This window comes from Falco biarmicus, chromosome 9 (assembly GCF_023638135.1).
Source record: "Falco biarmicus isolate bFalBia1 chromosome 9, bFalBia1.pri, whole genome shotgun sequence".
NCBI lineage: Eukaryota > Metazoa > Chordata > Aves > Falconiformes > Falconidae > Falco > Falco biarmicus.
Window position 1 is genome coordinate 22156743 of NC_079296.1, and position 23794 is coordinate 22180536.

Consider the following 23794-nt stretch of genomic DNA (forward strand, 5'->3'; position numbering starts at 1 on the left):
GGAGAAAAGGTCAGTGATAACACTCACTCTTTGTTTTGGTTTGCCTCAACAGTGACATGACTGTCTCTGCTGCTGTTCTTCTAGATAAGGAAATGCGGGCATTGTAGTGAGGAGAGAAGGCAGAACAGACATAATTAACTTTTCACATCTCTAGGAGTGGGAGAATGCAAATAAAAAAATTCTCGTGCATCCACTGCTGAATGGCTACCCAACCAGGTCAATGGGTGGAGGTGGAGCACCCCACACCCTGTGTAAAGAGTTGACCTACACTGAATGTCATCTCAGCCTGATGACCACTGGGGCCTCTTCACAACTGCTGAAGTTGTTTGAGAACTGCTAGGAACAACTGCAACCCAGTCCCAAGCTCTGAAGGCCAATTCTCAAACACTTATGTTTTAAATCACTTCTGCATAGGACCAGAGACAACGGACACAAGTTGGATGCTGGAGAAATTTCAATTAGATACCTGGAAAAGATTGCTTATTCCAACTGCTAATGGAACAGACTGCTTGGAGAGGCACTGGTATCTCCAACCTTTGAAGTGTTTGAGACGTGACTGGAGAAGTCTCTGAGCAACTGCTCTAATTAGGCTTGTTTTGAGAAGGAGGCTGGACCAGATGACATCTAAAGGTCCCTTCCAACCTAAATTGTTCTATGATTCTACAAAATGCTGAAGAATAACTGTAAGGTCTGGACTATCCTGGAGTTCAAAAGTTTAACTAGAAGTAATGCCAGAAGCAGGACTACCAGGATTTTTGCGGACAGAAGAGTGAACAAGTTTGACTATAACTGGCACGGAGGGCATGCATTCCGTTTCTGGTTGTAGTCACATTGGTTATGCAGCTGTTGGCAAGTCATATATAACATATCACCTGAGAGCTGAACGCTTACTGCTTCATTTCCATCAGCTGGAGGTAGTCTCTCCATCCTGTTGGAAACCAGGTTTTCAAAATCCCTTTTGTAAGAGCAAATGTGTTCATGAGCTTCTCAAAGCATCACTGGTAACAATTCAGAAGACTGAAATCTGAAGATTAAGAGAAGTTCTGGCATAAAAATTTCCTGGTGAATCACAGTAGAAGAAGTTGTTCTAGAGGGTAGTAGCTATTTTCCTAAAATATTTTTCTGCAAATTGGAGAAGGGTAGACGGAATTTATCTGCTAATTGGATAAAGATTCAAATCTACTGAAATTTTTATCTGGTTACTTTTAGGTTTGTTTGTTTCCCACTGGGCCATGTGTGGCTTGGAGACTGTCCAAATTCTTCTCTTAAAAAGTTTTTCTAGACTATTGGCTTAGGATACGGGTGAAACAGTGAAGATCTTTCAGAACATACTCTTTCTGCTTCTTTTTAACACATTTTGTGCTTTTAACACATTGGGGCTGAGACCGAGAGATAGATGTCTGAGACTGTAATATCGCAGGTGACTGCAGAAGATGCCGTTTCCTTATGTTAAAACCTATTTGAAATTAGGCTGAGTTTCTGTTACAGTCTTACAGTTTTAAAGAGTAGTCATAAAATGTCAGGATGTCCAGAGCTATGGATACACGTAAAAGGAAATTATTAATGTTTTGACATGATCAACATGCCAATATTATCCTGGTAATGCAATGCCACGAGTGGAATATCGTAGTTTAGCAGAATCTCAGTAGGTTTATTTACAGGGGGGTGAGGGGGTGGAGTGGGAAGAAAGAATGTATAGGTCATTGCAAAGTGCAAATATTTAAAAACACTTACTACAAAAGATCCCTTACCCAAAATACTGGGAAATAACAAATTCCAATACATGTCTGGCTACCTAGAGCTGTAAACTTGGATAGGAATACCTGTACCTCTTATGCCACCAATTTCCTTAGTGAGCTATGGCAACCTGCAAAACCTGTCCCCACTTTTACTCCCCATCTCCAGAACATTTTATGCACAAATACACAGCCGGGGAATTTAGGTCATACAAAGGCAGTAACTTAGCCCTCTAGCTATCTAAATATCTAATCTCCTAGTATATTTGGCCAGATTCAGAAGAGATGCTGCTTCACCTTTCCCCGACAGTAAAACCAGAAACAGGCATTAATTTGATGCATGGGGTGTTAGACCATCATACAACTTCAAGCATATCAGAAAACACATATTGTGGGAGCAGCAACCAAGGTGAGCAATGCTCAGTTTAACATTACCTTTTCTGTATAATAATGATGTGAAGAACAGTCCTCCAGCATTTTCCTTTATTGGTTCCAGTAATTAAGTGAAACATTTTGTGGTCTGTACTGAAGTATGCAGAAATTAGGACACAACTGCCAGTCTGTGCTAATAATTTTTCTTACAGTTGTACTTATCTAATTTGTGCTGATTTCTTGGGGGTCTGAATTTCATGATTATTCTTGTGACTAAACAACACTGGGATGATGCTGAGGCTGGGCTAATGCTAGACCCTTCTACACAACAGTCACAAACAAATCAAACTCACTGTAGGTGTATGTGTTATGCAGTTTTTAAATAGCATCCTGAGAATCTTCTGCTGCAAGCTGCATCTATACCAAGGCTTTGCTTTTTGCACGTGTACCTGAGCTGAGCTTAAATCCTAACCTGCCTTTCGCCTGGACAGGTGACTCAGCTCGGTGTTTTTGTTAAAGAAAAAGGAAAACCAGTGCTTTTCTGACACACAGAAACATGCCATCTTGGTGTTCAACTACATAATCCTTTTGTCTGAAAAGAAGAGCCCAAGTATATTTCGGAAAGATCACATTTTTCATTTGGCTCATGGAACACTTATAAACTAGGACTCCTAACTGTGATTCCCAAACACAAAACGAAGTCAAAGGTTACAGCATATGTTTTTGTTTCAGCTTCTCCAAATTATTTGCAAATGTATTCAAACACAATATGAAGAGATACTTTATTTTATTGAAAATAACAGACTACAGGGTGCTGCAAAAAAGGCTGAGGTACCTCAAGCATAAACACTGAAAGAATACATTGGTTTAGAAACCCATAAATCCTTATTTGAATCTGCCAACCTGAAAGCCAAGTAAAGCCCGAAAAAACTATTTTTCCTAAATGCTATGTCTGATTAAGCCATACTATTAAATGACAGCTGAACTTTAACATTAATATGATATTATTTAAATAACTGCATGATTTTTTTTTACACTAAAATGATGAATGATTTTTGGACAGCTCAATTGACATAAAGCAAGAAACCCCTTTAATGAGATTTGACAAAATGGAGACATATGCAGAATATTCGTTACAGCTCATGTCGCAGAGCCCTTCCTGGGGAGACTTGGGTTTGGTTGTGTCTTTTCTTTTGTTCATTTTTTTTATAGTTTATTTTGATTGTCTACAGGCACTGAACCATCCCTTTCAATTGCCACTTCCTTTCTCCATGGATTTTAAATTTAGCTTGTGTCATTTACATATTACTCAATCAGAGAATTTTATATGTTACAGTTTGGAGTTGGAATTGTAAGAAATCTGGATGAAGGCATGAGGTTCAGTCATTTTAACCTTTGTCAGCTGGGTATACAAGAAACTAATGAAGATATTTTTCTGAGAAGACTTACGAGGAGATAAATCTTGCACCAAAAAACTTCTTAAATTCTGATTGTGATATTTTCCAAGCCATGTGACGAATCAACAACTCTGCTAAAACTTTCTCTTCCTTTCTTTTTTTCTTTAATAAGAAAATTGCATTAAGCAAATATGCAACATAAAAGCCAATGGCAAGGGTAATTTCATACTGAACGCTTCAGAGGATGCTCTAAACCCCTTTAAAACTGTGTTTTCATAGCACCCAGCAACACCTATTAGAGGGATGCTTTTCTTCTTCAGGAAGTGGAATGTATATAGAAATACACGCATCACAAAGAAGCTCAGGTGCTGTTTCACTGGGTAAAGAACACATACCCAGAGATGCCATTAATTCAAAACATCTGTCTGGGAAGGTACCAACGGAAACTTAAGGTGGCTTATAATCACTGGATAACTCCCTCTCTGCAGTTCCACGTGGACTGTTAGGATGTTGCAATTTTTTCCTTTCTGTATCACCTCACTTTGATCCCAGGGACAATTTTCATAACATTGAAAGCATGGAAGAAACATGCTAAAACCACAAGGTCTGACAATGTGTCTGCCCCATCTATTCAGGCAGAATTGATCATTTTAACCGTTTTCTCTGTGTGTAAATTTACAGTGCCCCAAAACATTTACAAACTTTCTCACATAAAATCTAAGGTAAAAACCCCTCAAAACACTGAATCACTCAAGAGTAAGGAACACAGGAAATCATCATCAAAAGGCTTAATTTTAGAACAGACATACAAAAGAAAACCAAATAAAAAGAAACCAAGATGAGAAATGATTGAGTAATGGGTAATCCCTTAGGCTAAGAAAACTCTTTCCATAGCTGTGATAAAGCCTTTCCTCTAACCCTGCCTGCTTTATACCAGTGTTCATTCAAAGACATTGTACATAGCAGCCTGTGTAAAGAAAACCAGGTACATCAGCAAAATGCTGAGGTTGAATTAAAACTAAGCATAAAGGCACGGAGAGAGAGGAAAAAAAAATAAAGAGTGGAAATGTCCCTACCTTGGCCTTACCTTCGCAACATTCCTGTCAAAATCCTGGAACTCTTCCCCAGGTTTGCATCTGTTTCTCTAAGCTGGGAGAAAAAAAAAAAAAATAAAAAAAAAAATAGGCCTGTTAAAGGCAAAAGGCACACGTACTTCATTCAGTGCAAAGGACAGATATTTCTACTGTCATTTGAGTCAGTCACCTTCAGGTTTAGCCCACAACAAACTCACATGTAAGAAAGCCACCAAAGCTCTGAAACTTAAAATTTTTTTGTCTGGTGTTCAGTTACGCAAAGATGAAACCCACAGAAGACAAGACAAAGGTAACAAAGATGAACCAGAATAAAGAGCAAAAGCTTAACAAATAAAGGGTTGCAGGTAGAAGCTACACAAATTGGTATCCATAATTCCTATTGATGCATGCATGTATATTGGTTATGTATATTAGTGAGAGCATCAGGGGATGAAGAGGCAGCTATGTGCTGTGTTCCTGATGCTTTATGACATGAAAAAACAATCATATCTTTCTTTCACTGTTTTTCAAAGACAGAAGTTTAAAGCAAAAGCAGTAACACAGAACAGCGTACTTTAGTGAATGTGTTAAAGAAATACGCCTATACTGTCCCTTCAATACAAAACTTGTACTGACCTTACAGCAGCCAGCAGTGGGATGGATACCCAAATACTCTGTGAACAGTGTACAGTATGCACATAAGGCACAGCTGTACAATATATATTTTTGCACGTAAAGTTCACTCAGTGAAAATAACATATATAGTAGTTTGTTAGGACACAGGAAACCTACTTTTACAGCTAAACTTAACTAGCTGCCTTGCTCTACAGCGCTCTCAAAAACTTGCAGAATAGGTAAAAGCACAACTGAATAAAAAATGAAATCGGAAGATGAAATTTTTTGAAGCAAATGAACTTCATATTAAAAAAAAACCCAATTAGTTCTAATCTTTAAAAGGAGTTTAAACTTTCCTTCTATTTTTTGCGTTTATTAGTCTCCCACAAAATGTTGTCTAGAAATGAAGAAGTGTATAGGAAGAACAGTCACAATCCTATCACCTCTTTCGCTACTGACAACTGAAGGAGAGACATCTTTGGATTTTGGGGGGATTTTGGAGACAGTGGGACATCAAAATCTGCTGTAAATGATAATATAATGATTGTCAGCTATAAAGTAGCAGGGACCACTGTTTCTAACATGACCCAAACACAGCTGTGCGTACGTACATAAAACCACTCTTCTCCTTATGAAAGCTGAATATTTACTACTTCATTATCAAATCAGATTGAAAGGATTACCTGACTCATTGACTTCTTACTAAAGAAACATTGTTGTAGAAGACAAAACACATCCTGTGTTATAAATCCATCAAAACAGTAACACTGCCAAGAAAAGTGGCAGTCTTCCAATAACAAATCACCTTCACCATAACAAACCACTATTATATCTCGAATATATGCATAGCAGCAATATTAAAGTCAGTTTCTATTCTGGAGCCCAATACTGTAAATGTTTGCTACCAGGTTTAATGTTTACTACTGAAATCAGTGGTTGCAATCAATGACACATCACCTTTTTCCATAAATTTCCTCCTTGTTCTTGTAAAAGGTATTAAGGAAATACCAAGTACAAGCTGGGACTCAATACCACCATCTAAGACTTGCTCTTAGCAAGATCATATTCAGTGGGAAGGCTTGCACCAACTCTCAGATCTCTGTAATTATGTACCATGATGGAACAAAGATGAGCATTATATTCCAGGGAGGCCATTCCTTCATTTTTTTCCTGATTCATCTAGACAACTCAAGCTCCAGAAAAGCAGTTTAGCCCAGTGTGACACAAGTAACAGAAGAAAAAATGTCACAATAATTTTTAAAAGGCTCATTAAAAAGCCAAGTTCTTAGCTATGCTAGAAGGGAATCTGAAGTACAAATGTATGCTTTACATTGGTCTTTCATTTTTCATAAAGATGCATTTAACATTGGGGCTTCTCATCCCTTCGCACAGAAAAGTAGCGCTCTCCTTTTTCCCGTTACATGTTTGATCCCAACTTTCCCTCTCTTGCTGCAGGATTCCACCTGACAGCTAGAATCAGTACTGATACTTAGGAAGGGGAAGCTGAATCTTAGAGGTTTTACGCACTCCTCTAAGCAAGATGACCTCATAATTTTATGGTAATTAAACCCCCCACAAAATAAGGGAAAGAAACGTTAAAAAAGAAACAAACATGTACACGCATAGTTGGAAGATCTCTAGCTACCTCCCAAGAGAACATTAAAACACCATTTTTTTCTTCCTGCACCAGCAGAAAAAACAACATAAAGAGTTTCCAACTGTAAACTTGTTTTTATTTAACACTGATAGTTCTTCCATCATTTCTTTACCAACACCAGTGCACTGCAGAAGCCAAAGAACCGGTGGCATGCAAACCTGTGACACAGCATATGACAGCACTTCCTTGCTTCATAGAACTGCTGTAGTGAAAACGTTTTGAAAGATGCTTTGATATTATCAATGGCAAATCTACATGGTGTTTAAGAAAACTTTTAAAAAGTAATATTAAGAATAATACTGAGAAATGAAGGAAGATGAACACGATGCTGATGTTGATATCTAGTCTTCCTTAGACATATTTTAATTTGAGATATTCCTAAGAGATGCTGCATCTTTTACAGTCCTTTATGCTCCAGTTAACCTATATGACTCTTGTAGCAGAGCTTTTATCCCTGCTCTTTGGCTTTAAAAAAAAAAAAAAAGTTTAGGGAATTCCTCTCGACAACTGTTATTACCCATGTATTTTGTACTGTACGTGATTTTTTTATTTATTCAAAATGCCAGCTGTTTTGCCTTTTTCTTCATTCAAATGTTTTACTCTACAGACAGAAAAATTCATACATGTAAATTTAACCAAACTATAGCAACACTAATTCCTTTAAATTCTGCTCATAAGAACATCTTCCCAGTTTTCACAATATCCAACTGCTAAGAACTGACCATCATATTCATGCTGACATTTGACTTTCAGAAGACAGATTTGTTCCCTGGTTGATTATCTGATAACTTTGTGCATTCAGTGTAAAGCTATTATGCATTGACAGAGCACCCTCTGTCCTGGTCTTTCAAAAACCTCCATGAAACAGAAAATTTGCCAAGTTATCCAAGATCATCCATGACTGTGCATCTGAGTATATAGACAGCTGGGACAGATGCACTCATGTGGTTCTACTGGAGAACTTTTCTGAATACTCTAAACAAAGTATTTTAAGTGGTGTATGATTTGAAACTTGGAATTTCAGATCTTCCATTTACAACAAGAGGTCTTTCACTGAAGTGTGATACAATATACTTTCCTAGAATAGCCTTATTTTTAATATTGCTCCTTGCAGCTCACAGGTTTTGTCATCAAAGAAATCTGATTTTCAGGTGGAGGGCACAGAAATGGAAAAGTTATACTATGAACCATGTGTACAGAGTCATCAGAACTATATATTCCCTATTTCCTGAGGATTTTTAGGATCAGCAGAAAGGGGTACACATTTTTCATCTCCATTACCCAGGTTTTCCTTGTCCAGCTAGAAACACAAAAGCATCTCAGACTCCGCAGTCCCTATCGATATGAGGAGCAGAGGTGAAATAAGATACAAGGTTGCCTGAACAACATTTGGTAAATGCTCACAATCCTTAGTTACATTTAATGATTTAGTTACACTTAATGTTTTAAAGTAGCTAATGGCCAGGACTTCAGAAACCAACTGGTACAGCTGACAGAAAATGCCTTGTTAAAGCCATCATGTGATGCTTTCCCAATCAAAGCTATCCACGTAAAGAAACTCCCTGGGGCAGATAAAGGAGTTTTCTTAAGTGGCATCGGTCAACTAGAAGGCCTATGGGAGGACTTAGCTTTGACAAAATTGGACACTCAGGAAAGTGTCTGATCAATGTGTCACGGACAGAAAGTCACAGGTGCAGTCACTCCTGGTTCTGTGAGCAGAACTCGGAACCAGGCAGACAAATTGCTCGGACTGAAGTTCAGAGAAGTCGTACGCATTGGATGGGATAGGCCTCTGAGCACCTCCATTAACTCTGCAGAGCAGAGCTGATCCCTACAGAGGCAACAGAAGCCAAAAATGACATAGATGTGTTCTCTTGACTGTGGTGACAGAACAGCAGTGTTAGAAAGCACTACCCATTCTTGCACACAGAACTGCCTAAGGAGGCAATTAGCAGCATTTGCAGCTACAAGGAGTAAGGTTGATCAACTGTTAGAATCTCAGTCATGGTACTGAACTTTGTTTCACAGAAAGTCCAAGAAGCCACTGCAATGGACACTGTACAAACCCTTCAAAGGACAGAAAACTGACCTAACTATAATGTTATTGACAGAAAACTTATTCCCAACAGCGGATTTGCTGACTTCAGTGTGACTCCCTGTAGGAGAGGCTTTGCAGGATTGGGCCTGTGTAAGACACTTCTAAAGTGCTTGACTGCAGATGGCAATTATGTGTCATGATAGCAGCTGATTTATATAAAACTGATCAATATGCTGGGTCATTTTTGCATGCACAGAGAACTTGGCTCATGCAAATAAAATCCCAGCCCAGCAATTACTTATTATCAAACTTACCCTTTCCCGAGCACGCTGGATCTTCTCTCTGTCATGGCTGAGGTTTTCCAGCATCTCCTGTCCAATCTGCTCTGCATTAAAAAATCAAAATGTAAATCATGAAAAATACAGCTTATGACTGTCAGGCCTCAGAATGCCAGGTTAGATTGTAACAGTGGCATTTAATGTGTGTGGTAGCCTAATCAGTCCTCGCAACTGCAAAGAGGAAGACATCATTATACTAAATTTTAAGGTTTTCAAGCAACGTAAGACTGAAGAAGTTAACAAGCAAAGCATAAGCTGTCCCCCTGCAAGCTCTTGAGGTGGTCTAGGCCCTGGAAACTGACACTGACCCTTGGTCTGTGACACAAAAGCAAGGTGGCTTTCAGACTTGCTCCAAGCGCTGGGTGTTCTTACATCCCACACGCTCCCTAAGCTCACTCCCTGTCTTAGAAAGGAAGCCAGGAAGCCTTTGCAAAAACACTAGCCACCCTTATAAAGACACTGAGAAGTCATAGGAAAAGAATACTGCTCTCTGTGCCTCTCGGCATTTACCACTGATGCTTAAATAAAAGCTGTTTGAGGTGAAGCCCGGTTCCCGGTGTCTGTTTTGCTCCATCACGGACTATTTCTGGCAAGGTTAGAGGTACACTGTAATGAATCACCTGACGTTTTTAATAGCAGACGTAAATACTAATCTATTGTCATCACCGTTTGTGTACACAGGGGTTGTTTGCTCCCACAGCTTATGCTGAACCAAAGCCTGCAAAATTACAGGCCAGAGGCCTCAAGATATGGTAAAAAGATGACACAAGACGCCAAAACTTTACTCTTCAAACAGCTCCTGTCAAATGTTCCTCTAACGCTGAAATATTAGCAGCAAGGATAGAGAAGAGATTTTAATCTTCAAAGCTCTATAGAAACATTAAGAAACCCTCCCTGTATTTCCCTCAAGGAGAAAAATAAGTTAAATCGCTCCCGTTTTACAGATGGGGAAACAGGCTCCAGGAGCTGAAGCAGCTGTAGCTTGCCTCAGGACACAGCACGTGTGAGGCAACCAGCGGTTCTGTGCGCCCTCGTTGAGGCTATTTAGCTAGCTTGCCAGAGATACGCACCAAAATGGAGTAGAAAAACTATAAAAACATGATTTTTTTTTCATAACATCAAAACTCATGCCTTGCTTTTGTTCTGGTGAATGAATGGGATCTTAAAATGTCATTATTTGAGGAGCCCCAAGAAAAGTAATCATTAAAAATTCACCAATATGTTAGTAGAGCAAACATGACTATTCCTATCTTTTTTTTTAATAGATTCAGTCCATTTTCAGGAAACAAAAGTAGAACCACCTCAAACTTTTTTTTTCTAAATCCATTTAACACAACGTACACACTCTGCCAGATAAAGTCTAAGGAAATTCATTACATATATATTTCTCTATCTGTTGCCAAGTACAGTACAAGTAAGATAAATATTTCCTCAGATATCTGACCACAAATTGACATCCTCATTATGCTATCTTGTCCCTCTTGGCTTGCTGCTCTGTACTTTTAGCTGTATATACAATGCCTCCCAAAGGTGAAATGTGGTAAGATATATGGTTATTGAGTTAAAAAAGCTGTAAGGTGCAGCACAGCTATACAAATGGTAGCCTGAGAAAGCGATTCAAGAGAGCTTTGCCTATGCTTGCATGTCAAAGGACTTACTGGATAAAACTATACTGAGCTTATTCCTCATCAAAGCACTCAAAATACTGTAATACACAGACAGATACAAGCATTCAATGTAATCTGGGGGAGAAAAACCAAAGCAAAATCCCTTAAAAACAGAGGGAAAAAAAATCAACAAATTACTAGCCAAATAGCATGAGGTGAAATGATAACAAGTATTTATTGCTAAAAATTATAGATACGTTTGCACAGACATAAAGGAGCGTGAGAAGCAGATTTCGCTTCAAAGAAATAACTATAAAGTAAATGGCTAAAATGGCCTGGTATTTCACAAACAAAGCTCAAAAATATCTTTATAGGAAACAGCTCTATTTTTATTACACCAATTTTAAGCAAGTTACTGTGGTGGGTTTTTTTTTTTTTTTTTCATCTTCTTCCTGTCACTGGCAAGTTCACACTCTTAGCTTTTTATAATGATTGAGTTTATTTTCCAACCATCAATGTGACAGCAGCATCAACTGTAAGTGAGGGTAAAACACCGTCACTTTGACGAATAGTGTATTTTCCTCTCATTGTCGATGACTGAAGACATCAATAAATAAGGAAGGAGAGCATGTCAGCCAGAATATCACAGAATGAATTGTTGATATGACACTTAGGGATTAAACCTTCAGCCATGAAGTTCAACCTAGCAGAGGGGTCTGAGAACTGAGATAGCTGCGTTTCTTCCCAGCAGCCTCTATAGATAAATAATTGGATGGATCATCAATTTTACAGGAGCAGCTTTACTCTACATGCACTTTAGTTGATGATCTTTGGCCTTTTTTGGGCTAAAATAAAAACATAGAGTTGAACAAAGAGACGTAACGGAGGCAACATAATCTCACAATAAGTTTGCAAACATAAATTGACACCTTTATCCACAGATCCTCTTCGTATCCTTATTCTACTCAGAAAATTCACTGATGACAGTGAAACTTGATTTTTAGCTGGAAGGTCAAGACAGCCAAACAAAAATATTAATAAATAGAGAAAACACAGACTGATAAACGATATGAAGACATGTGTCCTCAATTGGTTTGCAACTGAAGGTGCCCCAGACTGGAAATAAAGTAGCACACAGCACATTTATTACAAGTTTGATACGATTGCTATCTGCTTGCTATCATTTTTCAAGTTCCCACACAACTCTGATGATCTCCTGCCAGTTAAAAACTTCACCTGTATGGCAGATTTATGCTTTTAGTGCAACAGTGCTGTATAGATCTTTCCAGACTACTTAGGATGCAAATCGTTGATGATGCTACAGTTATGTGAAAAGGTCAGGTTTCTGAGATATACTTTAGTGCAGATGCATAAATTAAGACCAGTACACAAAGTGAAGGGTGTTGCATGTTGCCAATAATGGTGTTATTTCCAAAGAATCTTAACAAACGTCAATTATTTGGGCATTATCCCATCCCTTTTAGTCGGTATTTACAGGCAATGTCTAGTACAGTGCAGTCCCAAGTCCTACAAAATACTGCATTGTGCTGCCTCTTCTAACTGAAATTCCCAAAGAGATGCACGAAATTATGTTCTAAATTACAGCTAAACTATAAGAAGCAGAAGGGTGAATGCATTTACATCAGTATTATCTATGTACTGACAGAGGGCAGGAATATTTGATATAGCAATTATCTCAGTCTTAAGCAACACTGTGATGAACAGAAAAAAATTTCTTAAAAAGTACATAATATTAACAAGCATCAGCCTTAAAGGGTGAATGCTAAAATTCACAGCTCTAAATGTATTCCGCCCTAAAAGTGTTTGAACAAGGTATGGGAAATCAGTCTCCTCAGTGATGAACACTTTAATAATGCTATGTTGTGGGTCCAACACAAACGGTGCCTGGTTTTATGAGATTGCGTTATGCAAAAAATACTACATTTCTTATCCTAACACTCTGAAACTAAGTAGAAGAATGAAAAAGTCCCAACTGAAGAAAAAACAGCCCCCCAAACCCCAACAAATGCAAACCCACCTTTCCCCCTTCATGTGTGCAAAAATCAGCACATGGTTTTCAACTTTTATATTAAGATAAACACAAAAGATAATGATCACTTCTACCGATGCTTTACACTCCTGAATATGCCTTTGATTTGGAATTTGCCTGTAACCTATATGCAGTATTTATTTATACATACAAATCATAATTATTTAATACATCTTCCACAAAGTTTTATTTCTAATACCTACACATATCAAGAATGCAAAATAAGTTGTGCTTGACTGCCTTTTCATTTCCTTTTTTTGCCTCCAGCCATTTAAGTATTTATTTACTTTATCAGCTAAACTGATTCTGAAAGAGTTTTTTCTAATCACTCAAGTCAATAACATTTTTTGCCTTAAGAATTGACTAATATATTTACTCCAGAGACAGAAACGATATGGAATGAGCCTCTCTAGGATTCTGAAAAAAAAAGCCATACATTTTTTTGAATTTCGAAGACAGAGTTCCCATTTATCTCTTTGTATGAAAAATTAAATAATCCAACATGGTTCACACAGCACTTTTCCTCTGAAGGTATACTGAGTATATGTGCATGTCTGTATATATATTTATATAAATGTTTCAGAAGAGACAGCAGATACCTTGATATGGTTTAAAATGTAAAAAAAGCTTAAAAACAACAACACCATGGAGAGGATGCCTGGAAATATGATTTACCCAATCTCATCATACATACAATGCATGCATCTGAGCTACATAATTAGTGGTGGGAAAAGAGAAACTAATTTACACTGGGAAAAGCAGATGATCATGTTAAAAATCAAGATTGCTGTTATACAGAATCATGAAATAAACCCCCAAAAACACCATGTACTGTGCAAGAAAGAATCAGGGTAGGAACTCACTCTGAGATCCTCAGCCTCACAGAGTGAATAATGTCATTGGGGAGTGCAATTCTGTGTTGTCTTTGCACACAGAATTTTGCTCTGAAGATGCAGCAAACGCTTATGGAAACTTTTTGGAGAGGAACTATGCTGACACAGGCAGAAACTCAGTAAACATATTAAGGCTAGGACAATTTTTCCAAAAGCCACTCTGTTTTGGACAGGTTAAAAGTTTAGATTTTAGGAGACTAAGATAAATCAACAACAGCGGTTTCTGGAAAAAAAAATCTAGAAAGTGTTAAAAGCTAGCTGTTCAGAGGTGACAGCAAGCAGATCTACAAACTAGGAAAATATATGTTGCAGGAGTTGGAAGAATTCAACTTCTCAAGAATAGGGCTGAGTCCAATGCTTTATGCTCCTGACAGCAGAAAGTTAATAAAGAAAGTGATGACATATCTTGAAGTGTACAGACAGGTAAAGGTCCTATAAATTTACAAGTTCACGGTTGATATATGTTTACATTGAACAGCCAATATAATCAGAGACAGAAGGATTTAGATCATTAAAGTTATTAAACAATAAGTACAGGTTAATACAGATAAATGAAGGATAATATAATGGCTATAAGCCAATGGAGAGATGATTTGTAGAGCATTAACAGAACAGTGAAATATGAGAGTTGGTCCTCAAATGCCCCAAGAATCTGCCACAGATAAGTTAATCTGCATACTGTTAAGTGGTCACTTAACACAATAAAAAAAAAATTAGCTACATGCTATAGGGACTAGTTGGCCTCTTCAGCAGAAGCAAATGCTGTACCAGTAGAAAGAGTACTGACAGTCAACAGTGTACACTGAGGACATCCAACACTTCCAGGGCTGTCAGAAGTTCAGTTGCAAGAGAGGATAAAAGAAGTTGCCCAGTTTTACTGTGAAAGCAAAAACCACCTAAAAATATCTCCCAACCCTCCGAAGTCCAAGATGTCCACCAAACTTAAAATAAAAGCATTTTTCAAATGAAAAAGCTACCTATAAGCTATAATGGATGTTCATGAAATTATATTCATCGGCTGACCGCAAAAGAGGTCCGTTGATCCCAAGGTCAGGAAAACCGGAAAGAAAAACATCCAGAACACCTAATCAGAATTCAGGCTTTGTGCTTTGTTCAAAATAAGGAAGAAAAGGTATTTGAGGAAGATGCCACATGCCTTTAAGAACAAACTGGGAGCATTTCATAACCAACACTTCCCATGGTCCAGCCCTACTCTGTCCTTCCCCAGGAAAAAAAAAAAAAGGCAGATGAATGAGAAGAAAATAGGAAAAAGAAAAGAGAAAGATGATATATGACAGACCTAGTAACTTCACCTCCAGTAGCCTTTTCTTCTTCTAAGGTTTCATACCTTTTCTGAAATCCTAACTTACATCAATCTTCTGGTATAAAACTACTCATTTCTCACTAACTGATGTATTTTTTTCTGCCTACTCCCATCACCCATCTAGCTGAGCTCCTTTACGAACATCCTCACAGCAACATTCACAGGAGGTGGCAGACTTTGATTCTCCTGAGCACTTGTCTACATTGAAGTCCAGCCATTGTTCCAGCCAGGCACCAGCTCAGCAACGCTCATCTGCTCCCAATTCCTCCCTTCACATCATCTTCCCACCACCTTCCTTCAAATAAGTTCTACGGCAAAAGAAAACCTTGCTTAGTGCATCAATAAGTAAACAACGTGCTACCCCCTTTTCAATCACTTATGTAAGTGAAGTTGGAAATGAACCCTCAGTATCTTCTTCTCCTTCTACTTTACGTGCTGTTAGGATGGAAAAGTCCCTGCTCGCTTGGAGCTTGGTGCAGGGAATGGGTGCTGCTGCACTACAGTGCTACCAATCTTTAACTTTTCTGAAAGCAATTTAGCAGGGGAGAGTATTAACAATCCTGGCTGCATCTAAATTAAGTTGCAGAAACGTATCCTCTAAAGCACGAGTCACAAACCATCACTTAATTAAGCTTATGATTCCAAACAGCACTGAGATGACACAACAATGAGCTTTGGTTCCTCTAACTATGGCTGGATTCATAGTGATGATTTAATCGAAAATGCTCCACCATCTACCAAATTTGCTATAAACTCAAAGCAGTGTAAATAATTACTTTAGACCCTGCAGTACTAGTTATTTCAAAGACCTCAAATGTGTAGGCAGAGAGCTGGCAACTTATACTCCTGCATTCAGCAGCTCATGGCTCATAAAGTTGGCCCTACCTCTATACTTGATTTACTCTTAAAGCAATAAAGGCACTTCAAGACACAGAGTTGCGCGTGAAATAGATGAGAGACTTTCAGCCAACCAGCAAACAAAAAACATTACATTAGGTCTTCTAAAGAGAAGAAAACATTTTGAAATCTTGAAATGTGTTTTAAAATTGAAGTGAGGAAAAAGATTTTTTTCAAACTTATTTAACTACAGAAAACCACAGTTTAAATATGACATTTAAACAGTACAAAGGCGAAGTAAAGTCTGCTAGTTATATCCGTAAACACTGGAACAATTTGTTGTTGTTTGTTTGTTTTGTTTTTTTAAAGTGATTCTTTGTGACCCATTTATGGAGCTCAACCTTATCAATAGGAACAAGGTTCTTTGCAGTAACTCAGCTTCTGGACATCAGAAAATCTATGAGAAAAGTACATCCTTCAACGTTTCAACCTCAGAAACTGTTCCTTGAAGCAAAAAGCAATGCCAACAAATGAAAACAAAGCCAGAGCCAAATAAAATGACATTTCAGTTTGTTCAGGTTTCCCCCAACATCCTGATGTAGCAGGTTTATCCTGAATCCACAGACCGATCAGAAAGTCAGGAAAGCTGGCAACACAAGCAAAAAGTCTATGCTTGTTTGATCTTTAATACTTCCATGAAGGTAAAGAGTGTTTTAACCTTTCTCGCACTGTTCAGCAATTCATTTTAAATGTGAATGGAACTATCTCCTGCTGTACTCACATTCATATTTAAACAATGAAAAATAGAAATGAAATAGTGTCCAGACATTAGAAAAATAAAACAAACCTAGAGGATGATTAATAAATAATGCTTAAAATCGTTGACCAAAAAGTATAGCAGTCTGTGCAAAAATAAAGCATTCTAAAAACTGTGTGTGTGTGTATATCTATCTATCTATCTAAAACTTTCTTAAACATCAGAAAGCCCACAAAGCAGGTGAACAGCTCAGCAACCTCAAAGCTGGCTTCAGTGCAACTCATTCTTTGAATACGAATTAGCAATGGGTAATCGCAGCATATTTATGAGGCCTTTTGCCTGGTCCTTTTCTCCAGTGAATGCTGTATTATTCATTGCGTGTGCCCTGACCCCAGTGCGCTCCTGTTCTGACAAATCATACTTGATTAAGACAAATCTTTATTAGTTAGCTAGTCAACTTCCCCATTTATCATTTGCAAATCCCATTCTTTTCAGATACAGTAAAAGTAACTGAAACCATTTTTTCTCCATATAAAATAAAATGCTTGTTACAGACAGCAAGTGCAAACAGTAGCCTAAAAGTCAGTAACAGATGATAAAACAAAGGTTTAACAGGCATAAATTACAAGTGTGGCAAAACTCTAACACCATAGTGTACTTAAGATAGGCTGAGAAACATTAATTAGCTCATCCTTTCGATGTTTCCCGTTTTTCCACCAACTAAATCTCTCTCTAAATGCCATATAAATGACTATTGCAAAGTTGGAGGCTGAAAGTACTGAGGTTTAAAAAATAATAATGAAGAAAATGCTGAGGAAAGTTATCGAGGTTTCTACCAAAAAAAAAAAAATCTTTTCAAAGTTGATCTTTAAAAGGAAGCAAAATGAATTCAAAATTATTCATGAAGCTTCAGTTTCCCTTGAAAACGTAGTATTTCTCCAATGAGGTGGCAGTTGGGAGAAGAAAACCCTCTTTCATACAATGTTAGTTTATTCACTGGGTAACTTAAGACTAGAAAACTGTGTGATGTGTAATGCACACCAGTTTTGTCATGATAGTGGTTTTGCTTGCAGGGAAGGATGCTTCTTCAGTCAGGACTCTGGAGATCTGGAGCAGCTCCTTGGAGATGGAGGGACAAGGAGCAGAGGGAAAGGACAGTACATAGCTTATTGGGCTGGCTGTGGTTCAGGTTCCAGCTCTGCACTAGAGTTTTATTCTGGACTCTGGAGGGATGTCTAGGAAACGCTTACTTACCCATATCTTTGGTGATGAAGTTTAGTAGTTTGCGTATTCTGCTACATTTTGAATCTTGGTTTTATAAATAACGACATTTATACCCACCAATTAGAAGCTGTGTCCATTTGAAATACACAGTAATTTAAAAACCTGCACCTAAAGGACAAAACATCAATGTAAACATCTCTGGTGCTTACAGAGCACACTTCTTACAGACTCCTGTCTTCCTCCACTTATACCTTCCCATCTTCAGCCATTTTTCCTTTGTTTATATCTTCACTTTTATCCTGCATGGCCAAAACAGCTATGGATTCCACTCCTTTTTCACACACATGAGCTAAGTGCTAGTTATTTCCATCTGCGATGTTGCCTTCGATTACACAGAGAATAATGCTGAGAAAACCACTACCTCAATAAACCCACAAGAAGGGTACAGAGGGAACAATGAAAAATACCCGATGGCCTGGCAAATCACTGTCATCCAGAGGTATACAAGAAGGAAAGAATCCAGGCTGATCTTAAAATCCAGGCTGAGTTTGCAGGGCTGTGTATAGTAAAAAAAAAAAAAAAAGTAAAAAAAAAATATTAAAAAGTCTCTGCTCTTGTACTTGTCAAAAGAAGATATTTCTTCTCAAAATTGCTGAGATAGAAATAAAGACTTTCCCATAATAGATTTTTTACAGCACTCCTCAGAGCAGAATTATATTTTAAGGATCAAGCTAAGCTCTTCCGATGGTGTTTAAGAGGTAGACTTACATGGGGCCTTTACTGCATGTAGACACAATTTTTTTTCTAAGGCATCCCTGCAAGGAAAAATTGTTGCAAAACCTGATTTTTCAGTAAGTGTCTAAGATGACAAGTGTGATTTCTTCTGACGGAGAAACTCAGCAACACTTACCAATGCTTTTGCCATCTCTACATCAGACTACCGCTATATAGTTTAACTGGAGGCAAACCTGGAGACTTCTAAAAACAAACTGCTCCAGAACGGGGCAGCATCCTGCATGGGGCAGCAGTTTTTGCTTGCATTCTCCCCAAGCAGCTGCCTGCGGTGCTCCAAGCACCACCCCAGCTACTGGACTTGGTCTTTGAGTGCCCGATGATTCAGGTCAGGGTTACCAGAGACTGCTTCTCTGTTGGGTGGCACTTGAGCTGCTGTCAGAAGGGAGATGTACGCTGGAGGTGCCATGAAGAAGCAGGGGCAGCTGAACAGTCTCTCTGTGAGGATGTCCTAGGTTTGGAGGACATCTCTCTTCTCTCCTGGTCTGCCAGCCCCCAGACACGTTAGCATGCAGAACGTGCTGCCACAGACATCAGGTGGTCTGCTGTGGGATGCAATTAACAATTTTGTAGGACTTGCTAGCAGGCCACTGTTAACATTTATTTGTGTGAATGTTCTGTACGCTGCAGACAGGACAAATTAAGTATGTTTTTCTTTGCGGTAGCTTATTTCTACATTTCTAGAGGACCAGCACGAGCGAAACAGTAAGCCCAGCAGCCCTTAGCCCGACACAGTAAAAAGATAAGTATTTGGATTTTCTGTCATGCCTAAAGATCAAGAACACGGGGAGGCAAGGTCAGATCTGGGAAAGGACTCTGGACTGCTGGGTTCTGTATTTGAAATGAAAGGCATGCCACCTATGGGCAGGTACCATCCAGCCGACCATCCGCACTGATGTTGCGTACCTGTGCCCATGGCCATTTTCACATTTTATTGCTGTTTTGGATGCCAGTAAAAAAAAATAAATTGATCTTCCTGAAATTTCTTCAAGCAGTCTTCAACATTGCAGGATAGGGATTCTGGAGAACAGAATTCTATTCCTGGCTCAGCTACTACTGTACACCTGGTAAATATTTGTGCCTGTTTCCCCATTTCTAAAATGGGCGTGAAGGAATCCACATCGGCAGAACATCATATGCATCATTAAAAGGACTGTATTCCTATGGAAGGCATGTAAATACTGCACTTAGCTTCTTATATATTAATTTTCATGATAACTACTAGTTTGAGTGTAATTTTAATTGGAAAAACAATACTAGAAATTCTTTTTTAAATGAAATATGAAGTGGTACACTCTCCTCAATGACAGGACATGATATTTAATCTCATAAAGGATTTCCAGATTATTTGAGCATCAAAATACAATTATCCCATGATCTACTGAATTGATAAATTATTGCAGTATAATATTTTAATGTAAACATCCAGTTTACAAACATAACTTTGCTGGAAATTCTCAAGAAGTGTTAAACCGATGTCAGTGTCTCAGTAATTTCGCAGTTTAAAAACAGTTAGAAATGTAATGACTACACTGCACTTGATTAAAGCATTTACAGCTCTAATCAAAAACTGACAGCAAGATCAAAGATGTTAACTTAAATCTCTCTTCTAATTATGTTTAAAATGCCACACCTCAGGCCTGTCTCTCCTCTTCTTTTTCAAACCAAATTCTGCTTAAGAAAGATCTAACACTTCTTAACAGTTCATTATCCAATAAAACTATTCAAAGCTTAAAAGCAATCTACACAATTAGTCAGGACCTCAGGGAGTCCACCGGTAGTCTTTATTACAGGGCTTCATATTAAAACACCTTAATTATATTTGTCAAATGGATTTCATTAAAACCCATCGTCACTTTAATTTTCATATTTTGACAGTGCTGGCATAGCATTATTACCACCTGCCAAGCTACGAACTACAACAAAATTATCAAATTCCTTCAAATACTAAGCAGTTTCTTTTTGTACCTGACCAATGATTTCCCTCTTTTTGGTGAATGCATCATAATTAAAAGGAATAATTAAAATTCCATATTCAAGCAGCACAGATGCAAGCTAAACATACAGCGTATCCGTTGCAGGTGTGTAAATAAAAACCTATATGGATACCTGGTTGCCAGGAGCACATAATACAAAGGTAGGACACATATACTGAAGTGCTGCTGAATAATAAAGCCAAGACATCAAACAGAATGCACTATTATTTAATCAAATGACAACCACGATGACTTGAAAGCAGAGGACATTTTAACTTCTACTCATTATACTGTCATTTCGACACAACAGATCTGGGGATTATGACCATATACTGTAACCACCGTTTTACTTTAGACATAATCCATGTAGGTTCTACTTGACTTTAGACAATCACACTGAAACATAATTAGAATGAAATTGTTCATCCTCTCTACATACAGTCAGTACTGTGAGAAGCTTCTGATATTTATGATACATTTCCAATGCAGGACATATCAAATGTTGTTTGTTTTTTTTTTCTTAATACTCCATGCAACAGCAATTAACGGCTTTAGATAATTACCAATAATATAAAAACTAGGTACCAGCATCTGTCATGCAACACTGTTGCATGGGCTGTTAACATCATGTGGGATATAGAAGTAAATTATTTCCTCTTTTTTGTTGTCTGAAATACTGTATGGAAAGCTGAAATAAAACAGCAATTTGCCATTACTGTGCTTATATTTACTGAGCTAAATTCAAGCCTGATTAATTCCATGTTCTTCACCGAACATGTGTATGAGATGACTTTGGCCCACAACAGATAAAACAATGGCATGCAGATTGCAATGGGGAAAAGAACAGAGAATTTTCCTTTCTTTCATATAATCATAGCAAGAAATAAGAAATGAAGAGGTTTCTGCCATATGTCTAACACACTTCACTGCTTTGTATCAAGGTCTCAAGAGTAATGATCTCCGTGTGTTATGAATATTTTAAGACTTATTAAATGTTCTTGGATTATTGTGGGTAAAACTATGGGATTTTAAAGAACAAGCTTAAATGACAATTAAATATTATTCCTAGTTAAGGAAACAGAAAAATTTAATAATTTTTAAATGTATTATCAAGGAGGAAAGCCTCAACCTCTTTTACACCCTATCACAAATTTTAGCAAAGGAATTACTGAAGGCATGCTGGGGTTTATTTTATCCCTGTTTTATTTCTTTGTATTGCTTTAATTGCTTTTGAATTACAAAGAAACAAAACAGAGTACTTACAAGCAAGGGACTATGAGCTGACCACAGACCTCTTGTTTGATTTTTTGGCAAGTCACCTTATTTCTTTTATCCTATTTACTCTATCTGTAAAACGAGGGCAAATAATGTTTCTCCTAGAATTCCACTAAAACAAGCAAGTGCCCACATACTGCTTAGCTTCTGTTATCCAGACATCTTAAAGCAAATAATCAGAATTTTTTGGTGCCTCCCATTCAACTCCAAACTATCATGTCAATCTTGTGTGCATGTCAGGATTGCTCTGAGAAACCCACTATCCCAGAGACAATGTGGAGATAAGTAGCGTTTTGAAAACAATCCCACCTCAAACCAGAGTGCTGCTTCTTACTGACATGGCAACAGCCAGCTCCTCCACTTAACACAGGGATGGAGGGAGGGACAGGGAAGCTTCCCAGATGAGGAGCTGGTGGATGATGAGAGCTCACATGTGCCTCTGACACAACTGGTCACGCTTTCGATCTTGAAATCTCCTCCTCCCTTTGCAACCAGGACCCTGCCCTCTCTGTGAGGGCTGTGCAAGGCTCTGGTTCTGGTTCCCTTCCTCCTCACAGATCTGAGCTGATTTATGCCTGGAGAATTGCATGCACAAACTCAGCGACTATTTAATAAGTGACAGATTTCTCTCTCTGCTATGCTGCCGTTTCCTCTGCCACCTCTCTCTTTGCTTAGCCTTCAACTCAAATTCAACACAACACAGCAGTTCCTTGTCCCTGCAACATGTCTCCACTCCGTCTATTCTCATGACATGCAACCAATCATCTTCTTTTCCACCCAGCCTCAACATCTTTTTTTACTCAGTTCTCTTTTTTCAGTCCTCATTTTTGGCCAAGCTGCCAATTCTTTCTGCATGACATTGATAGGAAATGGAGTGGTCCCATCCATCCACCTTCCCAAAACTCTCCTCCAGGCTCTCACCCTTTTAAAATATTATTACATCCTTTTCTCTAGCCTTGACAAAAATGTACGCACCACCTACAGCAATACAGAACACTACTACAAACACGTTTTTTAGCATCGTACTGGTCTTTTTCTTTCTAGTCATGCATTGCCTCTCCCCAGTTCAGCACATTAAACAAAGGCTACATTTCTTCCATAATCCCTTCATGGTCTGACTTTTCCCATTTGCTATCAGCACATTATTTCTTTTCCCACCTCAGGTATCGTTCACTTGTTGAATTTTTACTCAAGCATTTCTGCATTGTCTCCCATGTTGCCATGACTGAGAGGAGCTGAGCATAAACAACTCATTGCTTCATCGTGTTCCTGCAATCTCTGATTCTCTGCTTCTCTTGCCCATCGGTATCCCATGCATTGTAATTTCTTCTGAAGTCCATAGAAATCTCAACCACAACCACGAACCTTTACATGAATTTCTAAATGTCTAGTCCCAGAATAGATAAGTAATATTGTGATAGCACAAACTCTAGCCAGCACATGTGGGTACTGTCCATGATGGAGGAGAAAAGTACTGTAAGAAACAAGTTATCACCACATGTCTTCACCGTTGCTGTGCAGTTGCGACTTACAACCTGTTACTAGAAGATTTTACCTTCCTAAAATAAACACTATCCCTCACAAGCTATCAGCAAATAGAACGCAAATGCTGTTGTCATGAGTGAATAATTTATTAAATTGACACTATTACTAATAATCACAGAAAATCTGCCTGTTTTTCACTCCTGACAAACAGGAAGCCAGCCATGTTTCCCATTTCAGCTACGATGCACAAGGAACAATTCAAAGTGATGCTCATCCCCGGCTGGCACGTATTCTTTACTATTTGAAGTTTATTTGATACAAATGAGGGTCTACAGAACCCTGCTGACA

The 23794-nt window shown here is 38.2% G+C and overlaps 1 protein-coding gene across 5 annotated transcripts in view; it reads right to left on the reverse strand.

Moving 5' to 3' along the window:
- VTI1A (vesicle transport through interaction with t-SNAREs 1A) overlaps positions 1 to 23794 on the reverse strand; it is a 274408-nt gene that overhangs the window by 95986 nt on the left and 154628 nt on the right. For 3 of the 5 annotated variants that reach the window (XM_056352811.1, XM_056352813.1, XM_056352812.1), the window contains 2 exons: positions 9203 to 9273; positions 4593 to 4654 (listed from right to left, as the gene is read on the reverse strand). In XM_056352811.1, coding sequence (XP_056208786.1) covers positions 4593 to 4654; positions 9203 to 9273 — 133 coding nt within the window. Of the gene's footprint in view, positions 1 to 4581; positions 4655 to 9202; positions 9274 to 23794 lie in introns of all 5 variants that reach the window. The other 2 variants (XM_056352815.1, XM_056352814.1) reach the window with 1 other exon arrangement.